Raw genomic sequence first — 19207 nt, 5'->3', positions numbered from 1 at the left:
ATCAATGCCCTTCGCTCCGGAGACATGTGACGTTCATGAGGCGAATAGGGCTACAGGTGGCCGTATTAGCTGTCTATTATAATCCAGTCCATGGTTCACTGAGCCGGGATTTATCATACCTGGTGCGATGGAGACAACACCATTTTTTGTCTAACACTCATCATGGTCGACTGCTTCTGGAGCACTGAAAAGTTGAAATACTCATCATCGTGTTAATATTGTCGTAACACTGTATTTAACGCGTTCCTTATGCATGATTTCAATTCATTGAATGATGGCGAAATTCTGTATATTTTCATTATTCCCATCAGGGATTTTGGCCTCATTTCGGTTTACGTTGAATACGTCGTTCACCTGTATTTATTATCATGATTATGTATATATATATATATATATATATATATATATATATATATATTATATATATATATATATCTATATCTATATATATATATATATATATATATATATATATATATATATATATATATATTTGCCTTAAGCAAGGCACTTTAGTATCCTCACAGTCCTTCGGTAGGTCCGCCAGGCTGCTTCCTTAGCGGCTAGGTAAACTGAAACAAACCAAATTAAATGAAATGAAATCAAATGAAATCAAATTAAATCAAATAAAATCACATCACATCACATCAAATCAGAAATCGTGTAGAAATCATGTTATATATGTTTTCCATGTTGGGTAGATGATTCTTTTCAGAAAGAAATAAGTGGACGGAAATGAGGAAGAATTGGAAAAGAAAACAATAAATTTGATAATGATAAAATTGAAATTGATAATTAAATATGATGACACTTGACTCTAGATGATAAATTTGATATAAGCCTATGTATAGGAGCACAATAAAGACACAGAAAATCACCAACGAGCTCTATCCATATAACATCAAATCACTCTGTCCGATAATAAGGCTAAATGGAGGTGGATAGGTTGATAAATGCCCGAGATTAATATGTCGACTTTGCGAATGCTCGATATTTACACAAAGTGAATATTATGAAATGGGAGGATGGGAATTGAGAAAGATTTTCATAAGAGATGCCAGGCTGTATAGGGCTCTGGATAATCAAGGCATGAAAACAGATTATAGATAACTAGATCAGACTGAAACAACGTATTATTATTTCATCAATCAATACCATTTTCTGAAAATTTCAAGATTGTGATTGAGTTTCTCTCTTTTCCCCGTTTCCTCGTGTATAGCCTTCTAGAACGCGAGCTATAGGACACATCTTTACTTGGCGGGATTTGAGAGAAGTCATCTCCTCTCGCATCTGCATGATGTACGCACAAATGTGTTTAGCAGACGACCTAGCACAAGAACGCGACCGTGCGAAATAATGGTCGTGCAAGTACAGTTGTACTGAATATCGATCACCTCTTGAGCTCCCCGCCCTACACAATGCGTACCCAGCGCCAGCGCCATCCCGATTGCATTATACAGATGCGTAGCATTTTTCTATCTCTTCTAGCCGAACGTACGCATTATCCAGTCAGTCCATCGGATACGGGAGTCGCTAGTGTAGTGCACATGACGCGCTGTATATCTTCAGGTCTCATTACATACTAGCAAATTAAAAGGGTGAGTACTTTTATATTTCGAGTAATTTTGTTTGAGAGTGGTGTTACTTCATGACTATCTAGACAGTGAGAGTTACAACCGGGGTCATTTTTAACAGGTAGGGTGCTGGAAAGGTAAACCCTGGCTGCTTGTAATAATATCAAGGACTCTCGCATTTGTAGCTCCCGTCGTATCAAGGTACCTCATCCAAGCCTCACTGCGAACTGCATTTAATCAGTATTTCTTATGTATTTTATTTGTTAATATTTTTGCTCGGTCCAACTTTGGACTTATGCAATGTCTTTTCTTCATGAACAGATAATGATAATCATATGAACAAAGTCGGTGCAGAAGCCATGCATAATGTCTTCGTTTTTGTGTCGTTATTAGGGAACGTATATGTGACCGCCATTTATAATATCTGGTTGTGGGCTCCGAAACGTGAGCAATCCAAAAGTTGCCAATAAATTCAATGAGAGAAAGAGCGCAGGTGCCTATGGCATGTGTGAGGATTTCATTTCAAACCCAAATGAACAGCTGTGTGTTTTGAGCATTTTACTCGCCTTATTAACCTGTAGAGTATAGGCCTAAGTATAATGATGTTTTATTTAAGATACCATTAATTCTGAATTGATATATTGGCATGTTGTTTCAACAATTTTACGTCATTTGTAATACTGAATGCAAATATTAGATGACAGAATTAGTCGATGAAGGTATTTGCATTCTTAATTAACAGTGAACCAACTGGGAAACCGGGGTTTAGTGACTGTGACCGAGCAGCATTTTGACATTGATGATGCTTGCCATATTAGTAAAAAACACCGCGACAACAATACATTATAAACATGCGGTTAATTAAGGTTTAGAAAAAAATACAATTAATCATGATGCATTATAGAGGGCGGCAAAGGGGAGATTTATGATAGGTCATGATTTCCCAAAATACTTTAGAATGTCACATATTCCCTTTTTACTAGTTGGTAGATATGCAATTCTGGCAACAGTTCCGGTAGAGTAGCTCTTTTGTCACAGTCTATTAACCTGGTCGTTATCTCTAAACAAATATTAGACGCATATCACGCTAGCGTAAACATATCCAGATGATCGCATTCTGTAAAATGTCTTGTTTTATAAATGACAACGCAGTGGAAATGTGAGCGAATTTATGATCTGTGTTAGGGCGTTTAACATAATATATCAGGTGATTTCCCTCTTAGAGTTGAACTACGAGTTGTTACACACCATCGTCGAAAAGCGTGGTGGCTGTTTCGAGACCGCCCCTTTGTACGCTCTAAAGCTAGTTGCCATGGACGCGTGCGAACACACTGGCGACATTTTGTAAACTCCGCCGTTGACCCCACTCGCAGAGTTTCCTGGCTTCCTATATGTTCCGCTTAGTAAATCAAGTGACCCAGTTTTCTTACTCGTGCCCTTCCATAAACATAGGTCACTGCTCACTGAGCAAAATATGAGTTACTGTCATAATTTTACCCGGGAATTATACATACGCATACGTAGAAGACCCGAACAACATGATGTGCAATTCGCTACTATGTCACTCAAGTCCATTATGTGCCATGTTCGTCGTGATTTCAAAGCGGCACCTTCCGCTGAGCAAAGAATTGTTTACGGCTGTTATTGTGCTAGTTGCCCCCAGTTAGCTTTGTTCGCTACAATCGCCTTCCTTCATTCAGACTCTCCGGTTGTCACAATGCCGCCTGTTGCCATGTACCTGAAATCAATAGGGTTACTAAGGCCATCGTGTAGTGCTCGGGGACACGGACTTTATTCTCCCGCCTATGCATTTGATTCGTCCTAGTATTTGTGTTTGTTCGGGGAGGTCTGTCTAACACAACAAACGGTCTTTTAGCAACCTTTCCAAGCAATATGCAACGAGTAAAACATATGCCTAGATGCTACAAATTTTGGCACATCGTTTGTACCTATACATATAAGCGTATTCCATCCATCATCAATCGACAGTTTCAATAATCTTCTTGAAACTCATCTATTTCGAGAAAGTTTTCCGTAGTCATGTTTTAGCACATTTCTGCATACTTCCAGATACATTTTATGAACGACGATAGATTTATGTAATCATTATGTAATTATCAGCCCTTTCAACTTTAGATCTTTATTATATTGCAAGATGTTCAGTTAAGGTTTAATACAATGGCATGTTGTTTGTTTATTAATCTATTTGCTTTCTTTTATTTTGATTATATCATATTGTTATTGCGCAGTTGAGTATATTATTACTCAGAAACTTATAGAAACTGCGCAATATGAATTCACAAGTATTATTGTTATTATTATTATCATTAATGTTGCTATTTTTATTGTATTTCATAATTATTTTTATTATCTCTATTGGTCCTTGTTTTTAGTGGAAAGAAGCAATGCCTGCGAACCCTGAGCAGTATAGCATCGCTCGAAATATATATATATATATATATATATATATATATATATATATATATATATAATGCATATGTTAATTTAAGATTAAGCATTATTGATAATGACGAAAATAAATGTTAACGTTATTGCGTCATTCTAGAACCTTGGACGGCGCAAAATACTGACATATCGATATAAAGTGCAATACAGTCATGTGGTTATGGTTTGCTGTATATCATACTCACGTATTGCCCTTTTTTTAGAATGAGTTGACAGCTAACAAATACGATGTCTTGTCTGTCCAAGTAGCACATGTAAAGACCTTTGATCGCATTTGCAATTATTGGTTTCTACTGTTTACATTGTGTCTTGCTGGATATTGTCTCATTGTGTTGGCAGCGAAAATTCTTCTGCCAATTCTTCAGGATGATTACTGCTATTGCATATATTATGTATAGATGAAAAATTGGACATCAGTTTATTCTGGCACTATATATGGTGTGTTTTTTTTTTTCATCAATGTCAACGAAATCTCCATCATTTCTAAAGGGAGCGTATAGTTTTGGTTGAGACTTAGCTTCAGGTTTTTATCACATTTGGGTGAGATAGTGAGTAACCTCTTATAAGATATGACAGAGCATGTAATTCCACGCGGATTTCAACGTTTATTTGATGAAAATTGATTTTGAAATGACTGAGATATCCAAAACAGAGTGATCCTAATAAATTGTGGGACCCATATTTTTTTACGATCGTTTTGTTTTACTTTGTTTTTGAACGTTTCAGCATTTTCCAAACCCGATTTTCATCAAATAAACTTTGAATTCCTCTTAAAATGGTATGCTCTGTACTTCTTCATCTCCACCAATACTGTACCATCCCTTTAAACATAAATTCTCCATTAGTCTCCATAAGTATTGTGGATCGTCTGTTATCTGCATTAAGGATCATAATGATGAGTAGAAATGTACGTGGCTTACGTGAGCAGTACATCTTAATGAAATATATAGCTTGTGTGAGTATAATGTGTCTGTATGTGTGTGTGTGTGTGTGTGTGTGTGTGTGTGTGTTTGTGTGTGTGAGTGGTTTCTCGACGTCTAGCTCGAAATAGAATCGTAGTACAATCTGGAATTCCGTGCGTGCCTTAGGCATGGAAGATAGATTGATGGTAATACTTGTACATCGTGTTCACACTTCAGATTATAAGTTATCCCTCTCGATCTCATGGTTTTGTGTGTTGGGCATGTTTGGGTTGTCTCGTTGGGCGTGAACATGTTTTCGAATCTTCTTCGGTGATATTTAGATAAATCTTAACAATTTTGAATGTTTGTACGAAAAAAAATGTAACATATTGTGAATTAAAATGTTACTGAGATAGATAAAAAGTTATAGACACCAATATTTATAACATCTTTTAATGAAAATCTCCGATGATGATGTTTCTTCATGCATACAATTTGTCACCCAATATTCGTTTTGTGACTTATTCTATCTATATTGATTTTCCTAATCATACGTTGACATCTTTGATACCCACCAGTAGCTACTTGGTCATTACTTTTTATAACCCTGCATAAAAAAGCCCCACAAAATGATCCCATTCGACTGATTTTTATCTACGTAGTATGCTTAAAACAATATTTGGGTTAACAAAGCCGATTGTGCGATTTTGCTGTTTTAAAGACAAAGTTGACCTTTTCCTGAAACTAAACTTCGAATTCAAAAGCATGAAATTTAGTATTAGCAAGTGAAGGTCTATATTCAACAATTTACGTCATTTTTGTTGTTACTATATAGCTGTTTGTTTTTTCTTTCTCCATTCCTTGAGTGTATGTGAAAGTGCTCACGAAAACCTAAGACAGAAAGTTTTATAACGATCAGGAATATAGTTTTTATAATATGACATAATCATCACAAGATTATTGTTATGAGTGTTCCAGTGATGCACTAAAAAAATCTTGAATAAACCCTGAACTTCAAAGTCCCTCTTTTTCCGAAAAGGCATTCTTACATTTTTATGTCTCCATCATTAAATACGCGTAGTAAGGAGCACCCAATTCTGATGAGTTATTAGTATTATTTTCACGGCTGTGATAGAATCTCCCATTTTAGAATCTACTCTTTACACAAACAAATCATATCTGTGGAAATCTGTTGGTTTTGTGATGCGAGTTGACATTTTCTTTTTCGTTGAAAAACTCTGTCACCTATACTTGTCACATGTACTTGTGATTCATGTACAGTAGTATGCTACGTTCTGGAATTTTCAGCTGTTAAAGCCGCAGAACTCTTGCGGTTTCAAACGATTTTATCTTGATGACGTCACAAAACTCGAATTTGGTTACACGACAGAATAAAATTTTCAGTTAAAGGGCAATTCAACACCACTTTCAAATTGATTTCAAATAACATGATAAAATCAAACACACAAAATGATAGAAGTTATTTCCTATTTGAATCCGATATATTATTAGAAAGTGTTTTAATCTTAAAGACAATTCAATTAGAGACCGGCATCGCTCTACTACGATCATGGGTTCGTGCATTGATGATAATGTTGAAATCTTGTCTTCACGTCATGATGAACAGTGATGAAGTTTAACGACAACTTCGTTTCCCCTTTGGTCTACGTACCCACATACACACACACACACACATACACACACACACACACACACACACACACACACACTTTGCAAGCATCCATCTCCCCCCCCCACATTTTTATACATGCCAAGGGAGGTATATGAAATGATGCTTGAAATGTTGAATTTTATTTCAAGCATGAAATGTTCAATGTGATGATACTGAAAAGATAGAAGAAACGTCAGTGATATGTTTTTGAACAGGGTTCTATGTTTGCTCATCAAGAGAATAATAATGGTAATCGTCCTCCAGAACTTATTCCTTCATCATGTAAGACGACAACATCTGAGACTACTGAATATATTACTGACGTAATCAAAGCCGAAGAAGATTTGTTTTTATCATTTCTTATCATTTCTATGATTGGTTGTATCATCATCCAGATAAGGAATAGAAAGTATATAACATGGTGATAGCAGTACTGTTCATCCGAAAGATGCTATGATAGGCCACATACATAATATAGATGTAGCAGTGACAGTTATAGAACAATAATATTATGACAACCGTTATCATAAGTTGTTTTATTCGTGAGGTCAAAATTCGTACTTTCCTGAATACGTAGTATTGCAAAATTCCTCTTCGTGATGTAAGCTATGACTGCGCAAACATCGAACGTAGATTTGTACAAAATCGTCTGACCACAGCCACGAATAGTTTCCCTTATATTTTTAGGCTTCGGTAATTCTTTGATATCCCCTATGGAACCAGCTGCTATCATTGACTACAGTCGAATGCCGCGCCATCGATTTTTGCTTTGGTACTTTTAAAGTAAATGAACCGATAATGCGTATTAATTACGGTATGCAAGAACAACCATTCCGAACTCGTGGAAGTAATGCTGTTGAAAATTGATCGTCGTCATGGATACCTCGATAGTATATTCTACTGACAGGGAAGAGAGTTTCCATTTATAATACCTATAGGCATGCATGTGTATGGTGCTATTAAAAGGGCTTTGAATTCATTATGCGTGTAGTGAGCTACACATGCATGGTTAATACGTCCATAAACTTGTCAAAGCTTGCTTTCAACTTACCGTGCAATATATATTTTTTCACCAACGCATCATTTACCCGCTTGAATTCCTGTAAATTCGTCGTAGTATGCTTCGAAAGAAAGAGTGCAGTGCTCATCCATTGCACTGCATTAATTTTGTTCAGCAAGCTTTTCGTAAAGATCTACTCCGAAGATGTTAGAGAACATTTCAGCTGTAATAAAAAGAATTCCATATCTCATTGTAACGAGCAAAAATAACCTGACGATTTCCTGTAACCCATCGTAATGTTCACGAAGTCAGCACGTATAGCCTATTTCCTGCACAAATTATGTTTCTGTTACTGTTTCTCAATCACTTTAAAGTAGATTTGAAAATTGGAATAAGCAAAAAAAACGTATGTTATGGGAGAAAAGCTCTCAACCTGTCATTAAACTTCATTTTATAATGGACATGCCGTTACAGGAGACTTCTTAATGATTTTCAGACTTTGGCAATTGAACGCCTACTGTATATGGTTAAACTGGGTAAACAAAGTATGTGTAATGTTTGGAATGAGGAATAAGAATGTTCTCAAAAATTGATAACAAATCAAAATGAACGAGGATGATGACATAGCAGCTACACACTTGACAAGAATGCATGAGTGGGTGCTCAAGGAAAGAGAACAAAAGAAGAAAGCATGCATAATTTTACCCAGGTGGACTTGTTGAGTAAATGGCAATGTCATGGAACTACATTGCTTACATTTTTGGAATATGTGAGCCTTCTATGATTGTGATCATCCTTGTTCAGCGTATTGTGTTTTTTGAGTTTTTAGAGTATTGATTCATCTGCTCAGGGCCACAATAGATTCCACAAATCTATATACGTGGTACTATCGATATGCTACGTGATGTTAAACATTATAAATCGTCTGGAATGTCTCTTTAAATTCGATTTATAGTGACCATCAATCCTCGAATGACGTTCGAGGCAAGCAGTGTGAGACGCAATAGGAGCTGAAGGAGAACAGCATTGCCTGATACGTCTCGCACGTGACCTTGATTTCGCGAGTAATGGCGCCTCGTGCGTAACAGGATAGACCCCAAAGACATTTCAGTCTTGCGCGTTGCGAGATTGATGGCGGTTACATCTAGGCATTTTGGCAGTAGAATAAAAAAGAAAGGAAAAAATAACAACGGAAAGGTGGCGTACATTCGATCCATGTTCTGATTACACCTTGTCTTGAATTTCACGTATACTGCAAGCTGTGGTGATTAGTTTAAACATGGGTGTTGTGCAAGCACTGTCACATTATACATGTATGTGTTTGTGGAAGTGGGGGAAAAGAAATAAAAATGGCCCATATCTATTCCATTGCTTCTTGCAGTTTTGGGGGAGCTGCAACTTTCGAAGGTGTTCTTTTATCCGACTCACAAAGTTTATTTCGTACTGTCCAATAATGACTTCTAATGGCGCCTCACCTTCTTCGTACAAACCCTTACCACTTTACCGTGATTTAATGGTTGTGTGTGCAAAAGTCTGCGAAGAAGGGGGAAATGAATGTACACGAACTATAAGAATCAGTGGTACGACGGAGAGGGGGAAAAATAGATACAATATGAAAGTTTGAAATTGAATTATGATGTTTGATATTGATTGTATATGTCTTCATCTGTGTGATACTGTCTTCTTAAAGCAAAAAAAAAAAAAGAATAAAAAAGACAGGTAAATTAACGTTGTGTTCAGTTTTACAAAAATGCTTTGATACTAAAAGTACCGGTACCTTTCGAATTTAAACTTTTGTGTGACTTCAATCACAGTAACCATGTCCCCTTCTGACTCTTACCAGCAGGAAAAGCTGACGACTGCTTCACTAAGCCATCTTGAAAGCTCATAGACCAGAGACATCAAATTCGATAAACCAAAGGAAAGAAACATGGCGAACTTAAAGCAGTTAGAGTACGACGCCAGTGAGGACTACCCGAACTTTGCCGGTCACCACAGCCTTCTGGCCAAGTACTGTACGCAAGACGTGTACAAGAAGCTGCGTGACGTGCAGACATCGTCTGGTTTCACCATCGACAGGGCCATCCAGAACGGCGTGGACAACCCAGGTTAGCCGCCTATAAGCAGCCAGTCCAAGAGCGCTTGATCTTTCTTTGAAGTACCGTAAATAAAAGACTGAATTTTGCTCCGAATTGTAATGCATCCCATGCATATACATGCAAGAACGGGTTAACGTGGGCTCAAAATTCATGGCATGCATAATGACCAATAACAATACCTTTCAGTATAAAGTGACGAAAACTTTGACGAGACTCCACTTCGTGATAAATTTTGAAGTTTCAGATAACATTTTGTGATAGTCCAGTGCGACAAATATTTTTATTGACGTGTAAAAGAAGATATGCGAGTTCAAAGCTAATACTTATTTTCAGTCCGTCTCTGCTTTCAACAGCATCATTCTACGATCTACCCTCATCTTTGATTCAGTGCCGTCATTAAGACACAATACGCGTTACCCAGGAGTTAATCCCTGTCAAAACTCGGGTTTGTTTGTTTTCATTAATCTGCCCAAAAGAGCATTGTTTTGGTCGGTGTAATGAAAGCTTAGCAGAAAATTTGGAATTTTTTGTATTTCTGTTTTTATTGAAAACTATAACATTTGCCATGAAGCAAAGTACATAATTATCACACCTGTGAAAGTATAATGCTCAAATTGTATTGTGTTGTTTTGGTTGTGTGTTCATTTATGCTCCATTGAGAAAATTTGGAATTGATGAAGACATTCCTCCTGTTCCCATTTCATTATGATACGATATAAAAATAAACGATAGCTTGTGAACCCGTGAAATGTTGAATCCGTTTGAGAAGTTTTCATGTAAACACGCTGCAAAAAAAAATAATGATAATGATAAATAAAATAAAACTTGACATTTTGCTATGCGGATCTGAAGAGTCGATTTAATCACGAGCATTCCTTTCCTCTACACAGATTTTCACGTCGGAATTCTCGCCGGCGACGAAGAATGCTACACAGTCTTCGCTGACCTCTTCGACAAAGTTATCGACGAATACCACAATGGCTTCAAGACAACAGGTGAGTCCGCCAGTAATTGCATGCGGGAAATTAGCCTAGGTGGAATCAAACTTGTCCCATACATACAGGGCAGCCCATCAAAAGGAAATGGCCAATCGAAGTCTGAAAATGTGTATGGTTTCGTTCAATGTTGGATAAGATTTTAAGGTTAGATCGCCCAATTGGAGACAACATAAACGGGTCAATGAATTTAGAAGCTAACAAAAAATTGTATTGTGATTTTTAGTTTGAAAATTTCCAGTGAATTCGACGGAGTCGTATGATTCTTCTGACCCCTGTTAATGTTTGGCCCCCGATATGTTGTGTGACCTTGTACCCTTAGGGGGAATGCGCAATGACTTATTGCGTTTTGCGTTTTCTCCTTTTGCCGCCCAAGGGCCTATTTGGTACATTTGTACCACTGAAATATTTCTGGAAATACATCCCACAGCATTAGAAGTCTCAAATGGATATGAAGGCAGTCAACAAGATCTAAAGAATATAAATGATACTTTATCGTTTAAAGATACTGTTTACCATTGGTAGCAGTGATTTTAAAAATGTTCAAGATATCACATTTGATGCATATGTGTAGGTCAGTTGTATCACAAAACATCTTACCATGTAAAAATGTTGTATTAAAGCCTAAAATATAAGGAGATATCACTTTTTTTTCTCAATAAACCATAACTGTAGACGGTTTAGTTTAGAAACATTTTTATGACAACTGTTGTTCACATTCTGTATATTTAACAATACTTAACATTAATTATATACTGATTCAAATTTTGACATTAATTGTTTCCACCCTTAACTCACATTTTAGAACTATTTTGAAGCACTAAAGATGTGTTTTTGTTTCATCTGCAAATGGTAAATTATGCCTTTAATAGCCTTATACTGTTAAAGTGCAACGAAATGCATTTGGTAAGGAAATAGCTTATCAATTTGATACAATACATAGTGTCCGCCTGAAGTAACTTCAGTCAGGCCTGTAAAAAAGTTTCAAGTATCAGCTGCAATCTACGAATGCGCATTATTGTATGAGTAGTGTATATAACTTTTTTTTAAACATTCAAATGATCTTTCCAACACAGACAATCACAAGACAGATTTGGACCCATCGAAGATTACGGGCGGACCTCTCGACGATAACTATGTTGTCAGCTCTCGCATCAGGACCGGACGCAACATCAAGGGCTTCGCCCTGTCACCACATATTGCTCGCAGTGAGAGACGACAAGTTGAAAAGCTTGTCTCTGAAGGTAAGCATACATCCAGGGCATACGTCAAAGATACAACAATAAAATATGAAGATGGATGGATAGATAAGTGATTTGAGAAGGGGAGAAGACGGGCAGAAAGAGTTTGTGCACGAAAGAGAGAGAGAGAGAGAGAAAGAGAGAAAGAGAAAGAGGTAAAGGGGCACGAACTTGAAAGCCGGAAAAAGGTAAACCTATATAATTCATTCATTCATTCATTTATTTTAATTTCATTCCCACACGGGCACTTGCTTCACCCTCAGGCTGTTCTTCCACAAGTCCGTACATCTTGAAAACAGTTACATAACATGATAATGAACATACAGGAACACATACATGCTGATCATACGAGTTAAAAGAATGAAATATAAATTGCAGATGACCATGAAAAATACACTATGTGAATTGATTGTTCTATTTACTGGTACTAAGACTTCTGACTGGAACAATGTTTTGGGCTTCGTAGAATGTTATGTGTGTGCGTGTTTTCTTTTTTCTTTTGTTGATTTGTGTTTAGAACTCTGACACACTTCATAAAGGTGACGGATTTGTATTGTCGCTTTTATTTTTGATAAACTTCCCCCCTCCTCCCCCCCCCCCCCCCCCATATGGATGCAAGACATGAGTTGAAGCTAGTAATGGAAGTTTTACCTGTTTTCCATACTGTTTGAGCAGTCAAGTAATTGTGGGCATAGTGAAATGTCACAACGTCGATTATAGATCCTTGCGATACTTCCCTCGTGTATGTGCCTGGATTCGTAAATGAAGATCAACATCTGGAGCTGATACCCGTCTAGTAGAGTTCGATTTGGGCCAGAACCAACTGTTTTTATGTCATTACCATCATTTTCACATCCCCCTCACAATAACACTAATTTGCAAATGGATGCAAAATAATGAGGAACAGTCTTTCTCATGTTTTTTTTTCGAATTATGTTGATGAAAATGAAAGGAATGTTCGAGTAATGTATAAAACTGCCGTTTTTCAGTAGCCCCATACACGTGCTAATGTCATCAATCTATATTGCCTTTATTTGTGGTTGTGACCGTAGATGATTTTGAATATTTCCTCTATTTTTCGTCATTAACGCAGCGCGATTTTAATTGTCATTCCTTTGTATTGAAATTCATATACGATATATCATCAATACCATCGTCACCACCATGAATATCATCCCGAACTTTATCATCGCAGCTCTGTGCTCACTGTCGGGAGAGTTCGAGGGAAAGTATTACTCCCTACTGTCGATGAGTCCCGAGGACCAGCAACAGCTAATCGATGACCACTTCCTCTTCGAGAAACCCATCTCCCGCCACTTCCTCAGCGGAGGTATGGCAAGGGACTTCCCCGATGGGCGTGGCATTTGGTACGTATTACCCCCGGAGGCGTGAAAATTAATACCGTATGATTCGCTTATTCCTGTCCGTACTTTTTTATAATATGCTGCCTGGCACCAGCGGTGCAGTTTAGAAATCATCAGCTTTGTTCATGTTCATGCAAAATTTCTCTGTCTTTAAGCTAATGTCCTTTTCATCTAGCCTGAGCAAATGGCTCAAGTGAGTTTATGTTGCATGCGATAGCAAAGTCTGGCGTCAGTCGTTTCTAAACATTGCTTCAGTCATGTGTCATGTGTCTGTGTTTTAGACTTGGTATTATTGTATGTACTGACGTATGTTTCATCCAGATATGGGGGATGGGGGTCGAGAATAGTATCTTGAAGGTGGAAATGTCATGTCCCGTTAAAGCCAATTATATATACAGTGAGAAACCTTGGTAACAACAGGCGAAACTGTATTGGTATAGTGGATTTAGTCATTCTAAGCAATTAATTCACAAAATATGTAACATAATATTATCTCCACAAGGTAACATAACTTCAGATCGCAGAAACGTGAAGTTACGCTGATATCTTGTGACCATGCAGTTTATGATGGTCCAGAAAAATGATTTATCAAAGTTTTGTCTTCGACATGCAGTAATAGGAAGATTTTAAGAGGAAGATAACAAATAGAAATGATGACAGTTTCCTACGTTTTTTATTTTTGAAGGTTATAATTTCACGTGATGCACATTTATTTGAAATACTAACAATGCGCCAGGGACAACGCGTCTTTCATTAGAAATATGGACTGGTTCAAATTCATCATGCCCCCCCCCCCCCCCCCCCCACCATCTTATCCTCGTTAGGCACAATACGAACAAGACTTTCTTGGTGTGGATCAACGAGGAGGACCAGACCCGTATCATCTCCATGCAGAAGGGTGGCGACATGAAGGCGGTCTTCGAACGCTTCTGCTCAGGTCTCACACAGGTATGACGCCTAATCTTATCTACCCAGGGTAGTCTCTTTAATGATCATTACTGCCACTCTATCGGAAGTACCTGCCATTCTAATTACCCCAACGGTACCAGGTGTCCATTATAAACCAGTCTCAGCGAGGGGCATTGTGGAAAAGCGTACAATGCATCCGGGGGTACCCCAACGGTACCTCGACCCGTTTATATACGCCTGTGTAACGAGGGGCATTGTGGATGAAACGTGTTTGTCCATGGATAAAAGCACAGAATGGGATCCAAACCCATGACTTTTTGCTGAAAATCCATGGTCGTCCTGTCCACTGCACCACGATATCCCCACATTACCAAAGTACCGCATTATGATTGAATTAACAAGAGTATCCAAATATACGAATGATATTAAGTTTGTGTATGTGTTTCAAAAGAAACATGATTAAAGAGAATAAAAAGACAAAACAACAAACGATAGCGCCACGTATAGAGAAAAAGATAACGCTAAGGCTTTTTCTTTCTTTATATTCAGTGTGGTCAACTTAATGACATTGCAAAATGTAGAATATCGAAACTTTCCTTTCAGTGATAATGTGCTTGTAAAAAGCTTGCACCAATTAAGATTTTACAATACAGTTGGAAAAAAAAAAAGGTTGAAAGTTTGCCAAACCCCAGTGTAACATAATCTCTGCAGGAAGCACAATACATTCTTGTACATTAATAATTCAACAAACCAGTAAGAGATTTTTTTTTCTAATTCTTACAAAGTCGGAAAAAGGAATCATCTCGAGAGGTTTGACTTATTTGATGAAATGTGAAAAAATAGGGCATTACAACATCGTCTTGTCGTCAGATTCCGATGTATCGTGATGAATTCCCCGAACGCTCATTTTTTTTTTTTTTGACCCATGCGTTGTTGTCCGGTCATTATGTCAGGTTGAAGATAAGATCAAGGAACAAGGCAAGGAGTTCATGTGGAACGAGCACTTGGGATTCATCCTGACCTGCCCTACCAACCTGGGAACAGGGGTGCGTTGCAGCGTGCACGTGAGGATTCCAAAGCTGTCGAAGGACCCGCGCTGCAAGGCAATCTGCACCGCTCTGCGTCTTCAGATGCGCGGCACAAGTATGTATCGTTGATTATTATGTCGAATGAAATTAAATTCAAACAGTAGAGCTATCTAAGGTAGATGTATCACGTAATAAAAATTGGGAACCAACTTTTATTAGGACCGCTTTGTTTCTGAATATCTCAGCCATTTCAAAACCAAATTTCATCAAATAAACTTGAATCCCCCTTGAAGTTATGAATATGCGTTCTTTCATAATTCATATCATTAGTGGTTTCTAATATCTCACCAAAAAAAAAAATCTGAAGCGCTCTCTCAACCAAAACTATACCATCCCTTTAACGCAAAATAAGTGCAATTCCACAACACCGGGTTTACGTTAACTTTGATGGACAGAATGAATAGTTGGCACAGAATGCTAGCAGTTTCTCAAAAAAAGAAAATTAAACTAATGATAAGAAAGTCATTGGGTTTTAGAGTTTCCCATGCCTGTCTTTGAAGAGCTTGCTTCCTAAAGGCGCTAAATCCATCATTTTTCAATTGACATAGCGCCTTTTGGAAGCGAGCTCTTCATTTGTGGTTGCAGGCCTCCGCACAGAGTATAGAAGAGGCAATGATGTTATCACCTTATACTATTAATCCACTGTTCTGTATACAACTATATATTTACAAGTCATGATTGTGGTCCTATGCGACTACAGTCTCTTTCTCCTGTAAGTCCATGCTGCCTGGTATTTTCGAGACTCGGTAATTTAATGCAACGACAAAGATTATTCATTATTATCAATATCATAATATGTCAAGAAAGGGAATTCACTAAAAATTCAGATAATGTAATTGGGTAACTTTTGCGGTGGCGACGTAATCACCAGCTCTCCAATTTGCACATGATGAATAGAGAGTAAAATAAACTTTAACAATTCAAATGTTTGAATTTTGAATTTACACTTCTGAATAGTTTCTAAATTTCGAAATGAAAAGATATAATCATGTAGAAGCAGAAATGTATGAAAATATCATAAGAATGAATGATTTATTATGTGAAGTATCATAATAATAATAATATCACTATAATCGTCTGAAGCAGTTGGGTATAAAATCTAGAGGCTTACTAACAATGCAACATAAATACGGTCTGTTCGAGATCGACATTATTTTGTCGCCCTTATCCGAGAAAGCGGGCAATAATAGAAGGTGAGTAATCTACTGTGCAAATTATGTTGTGAGGATCTGGTAAAGTTTCGGCTCTTCTCTCTCTCTCGCCAGGTGGGGAATTCACCGAGGGCGTCGGCGGCGTGTACGACATCTCAAACCTGGATCGTCTCGGGACATCCGAAGTCGAGCAGGTGCAGTGCGTGATCGACGGCGTATCTACCATCATCGAAATGGAGAAGAGGTTGGAGAAGGATGAGGACATTGAGGACCTTATGCCTGGGTAAAACTTCAAATGGAAGTTAACATGCCGAAATTTGTGTTTAATTATTCTACAAGTTTTGTATTTATTATTATTTTTTTCCTTGCTTGTCTGATGAAAAAAAAAACAACACCTGAAACCCAAAACACAGAAGAGATAATATTCATAATGATTATTATACAACATTATTGACTCGTCGTACGTAACTTGACTGCTGCATGAGATATCGATGCTACGTCAAAGAGATTGCTGTGACTATATAGATAAGTGACTTTTCAGCAGCTATCTTGAAAGCTCTGATTTTGCGGAACACTAACTTTTTACTCTATTTCGTGATAAAAGATACGTGGCTAAATGAGTTACGATGAGTTGATTTGTATTTTTCTTCAACAGTACAATCATAACAAGGAATTTTTTCGATAACAACATTTTGGAGAAAAACAGGCAAGAAATGCTTTGTGATGGATGGCATGATTAGTCGGTCGTTTTCGTATTTTTGAGCATGGAGTTGGATAATACAAATTTATTCTGGAGATAGTGGGATACAGAAAGTGACATGACTTTTAACGAAGCATGTAGACTTGCAGACCGAAACATATTTGAGGACCAACCTGATTTCCCTGTCCCGATCTTGGGGAGGGGAATATCAGTAAGATGCCATGAATATGTTTAGGAGAGTGACAGCCCACCCAACGAGACATATCGTCTGCATTATACGATTCCTTGTGTGTGTTCTTTTCTTTTCATAAGAATCAATGTTGCGGTTCTTGCACTCGTAGTCTTGTCAAAGAATATTGTGACCTGATCGAGGTTGCATTAGGTTGTATGTTTATTTCTTTGTTTTTTATATATAGCTGTATAAAATTTTATTTCATTTATGTTATATTTACACTGATAGCTTAACATACATTTCACACTTTAAAAAACTATTTTTGTTTTATCCCATGGTCTACAGAAATGCTGCCGCAATTCAGGCCGAGCAGCAGAAGGCCGAGCAGGAGACAAAGTCCGCACAAGCCGCCGAGGCATCGGGCGACAAACCCAAACCAGCGGCCGAAGAGGCCAAGCCCAAGGCCAAGAAATCCTCGACGTGTTCATTGCTGTAAACATTAGACCCCCACGAAATTCTGAATCTCACTCAATAATTTGCACCAGATAATTAGGAAAAGAAAAGTGACAAAACGAGGTAAATGTTAATGACGAGGTATTAATTTCATGTGCAGGAAAGTACCTCAAGACTTTGACAAAAGAGAATATTTTCGTTTGTTGGCCGTTTTATAAACAAAACGATAATCATATACAAAGTGGTAGCATAATGGGCCGTACTTGACTCTGTTAACAATATGTAGATTCTGGCATTTGCAGTGAGGTAAATTCACATTGAAATATAGAAATGCATACAAAAGAAATTCGGAAACTTATTTGCTGGTTATTTTTTATTTGCATGTACAATATGAGACAGTCATACTTGTGATGATTAGATATATATTTATGCCGAATATCAATTGATCTGCGATTGTGTACAAACTATTACTAACTTTGACTGACAGCGTGAACGATGCCCAAAATAAATTGTTATGGTTTCTTTACAGGATAAGTAGATTGTTTTCAAGGATTGCCAGATCAGTGTGTGTAATGGAGAATGCAAACAACTTTCTCGCGTTATGTTTACTGGAACCTTTTGTTAAATGTGGATTATCTGTCGGTTCACCCTATCCATTGCATTGTATTTCATGTAGTCAAAACGACAGTGTATTCTAGATAAAACGCAAAGTGATGGTTAAAGCAAACGTCTTGTTAGGAAAACACTAAATGTCATCTCTGATTTCAAAGTGTAACAATTAATGTGTTCGTATTACGATAAAAGTGATCGTGTAATGCAATGGTCATACTGTGAATATTCATCCTATAAACGGCTTGGGAGGTTGTCATGATAAGTTGTAATATGACGATGAAACGCTAACAAAACATAAACTGCTTTACTGTGTGTGTGTATATTTCTCTACCTGGGTTCTTGTATTCCTTGAGTAATAAGATTTGGGTATCCGTCCAAACAGGTGTGTATAGATATATTTTCTTGTAAATACAATATTATGTATGACTAGCATTATCATATAGTTTTGTTTGATCTTCCGTCAGAGCAACATGAGGTTTGCGTGGCATCTGAAAGCAGCTTTGCCTTTCAACTTTAGCATGAGTGAAGAGACTTATGTCTTTTATGACCTTTGCTCCTCATTTTTGACAAGAGGTAAACACTCCTTCAAAACATTTGCCAGCATTATGCATTCTTGTAATTGAAAACAAACAAAAAAAAAAAGGAAGAAGAAAATCATGATTTCATGGCGTGCGATGTCAATCGCGTCTGGTTACTGCAGTATTCAGTTTTCCCGTCGATTCCTAATGAGCTAAGATCGTCTGGAAATTGCAATAATTGTTATATATAGTTTGATGGCACGCCTTCATGACCGACTGTAGGTGCAGCTA

General features: G+C 37.4%; 1 protein-coding gene across 1 annotated transcript; it reads left to right on the top strand.

Moving 5' to 3' along the window:
- The first annotated feature begins 1521 nt into the window (after window positions 1-1521).
- On the top strand, window positions 1522-18501 carry LOC139708615 (arginine kinase-like). The gene is made up of 9 exons (XM_071620556.1): window positions 1522-1598; window positions 9461-9722; window positions 10604-10708; window positions 11785-11952; window positions 13145-13316; window positions 14138-14261; window positions 15176-15365; window positions 16576-16744; window positions 17679-18501. Exons 2-9 carry the CDS (start codon window positions 9545-9547, stop codon window positions 17827-17829), a joined length of 1257 nt encoding a protein of 418 aa, XP_071476657.1. The 5' UTR covers window positions 1522-1598; window positions 9461-9544; the 3' UTR covers window positions 17830-18501.
- The last annotated feature ends 706 nt before the right edge of the window (window positions 18502-19207 follow it).

This window comes from Diadema antillarum, unplaced genomic scaffold, assembly GCF_040938485.1.
Source record: "Diadema antillarum isolate AM-2024a unplaced genomic scaffold, OU_Dant_1.0 seq00001356_RagTag, whole genome shotgun sequence".
Taxonomy (NCBI): Eukaryota; Metazoa; Echinodermata; class Echinoidea; order Diadematoida; family Diadematidae; genus Diadema; species Diadema antillarum.
The sequence above is the reverse complement of the archived record's forward strand: the minus strand, read 5'-3'. Positions and strand labels throughout refer to the sequence as shown.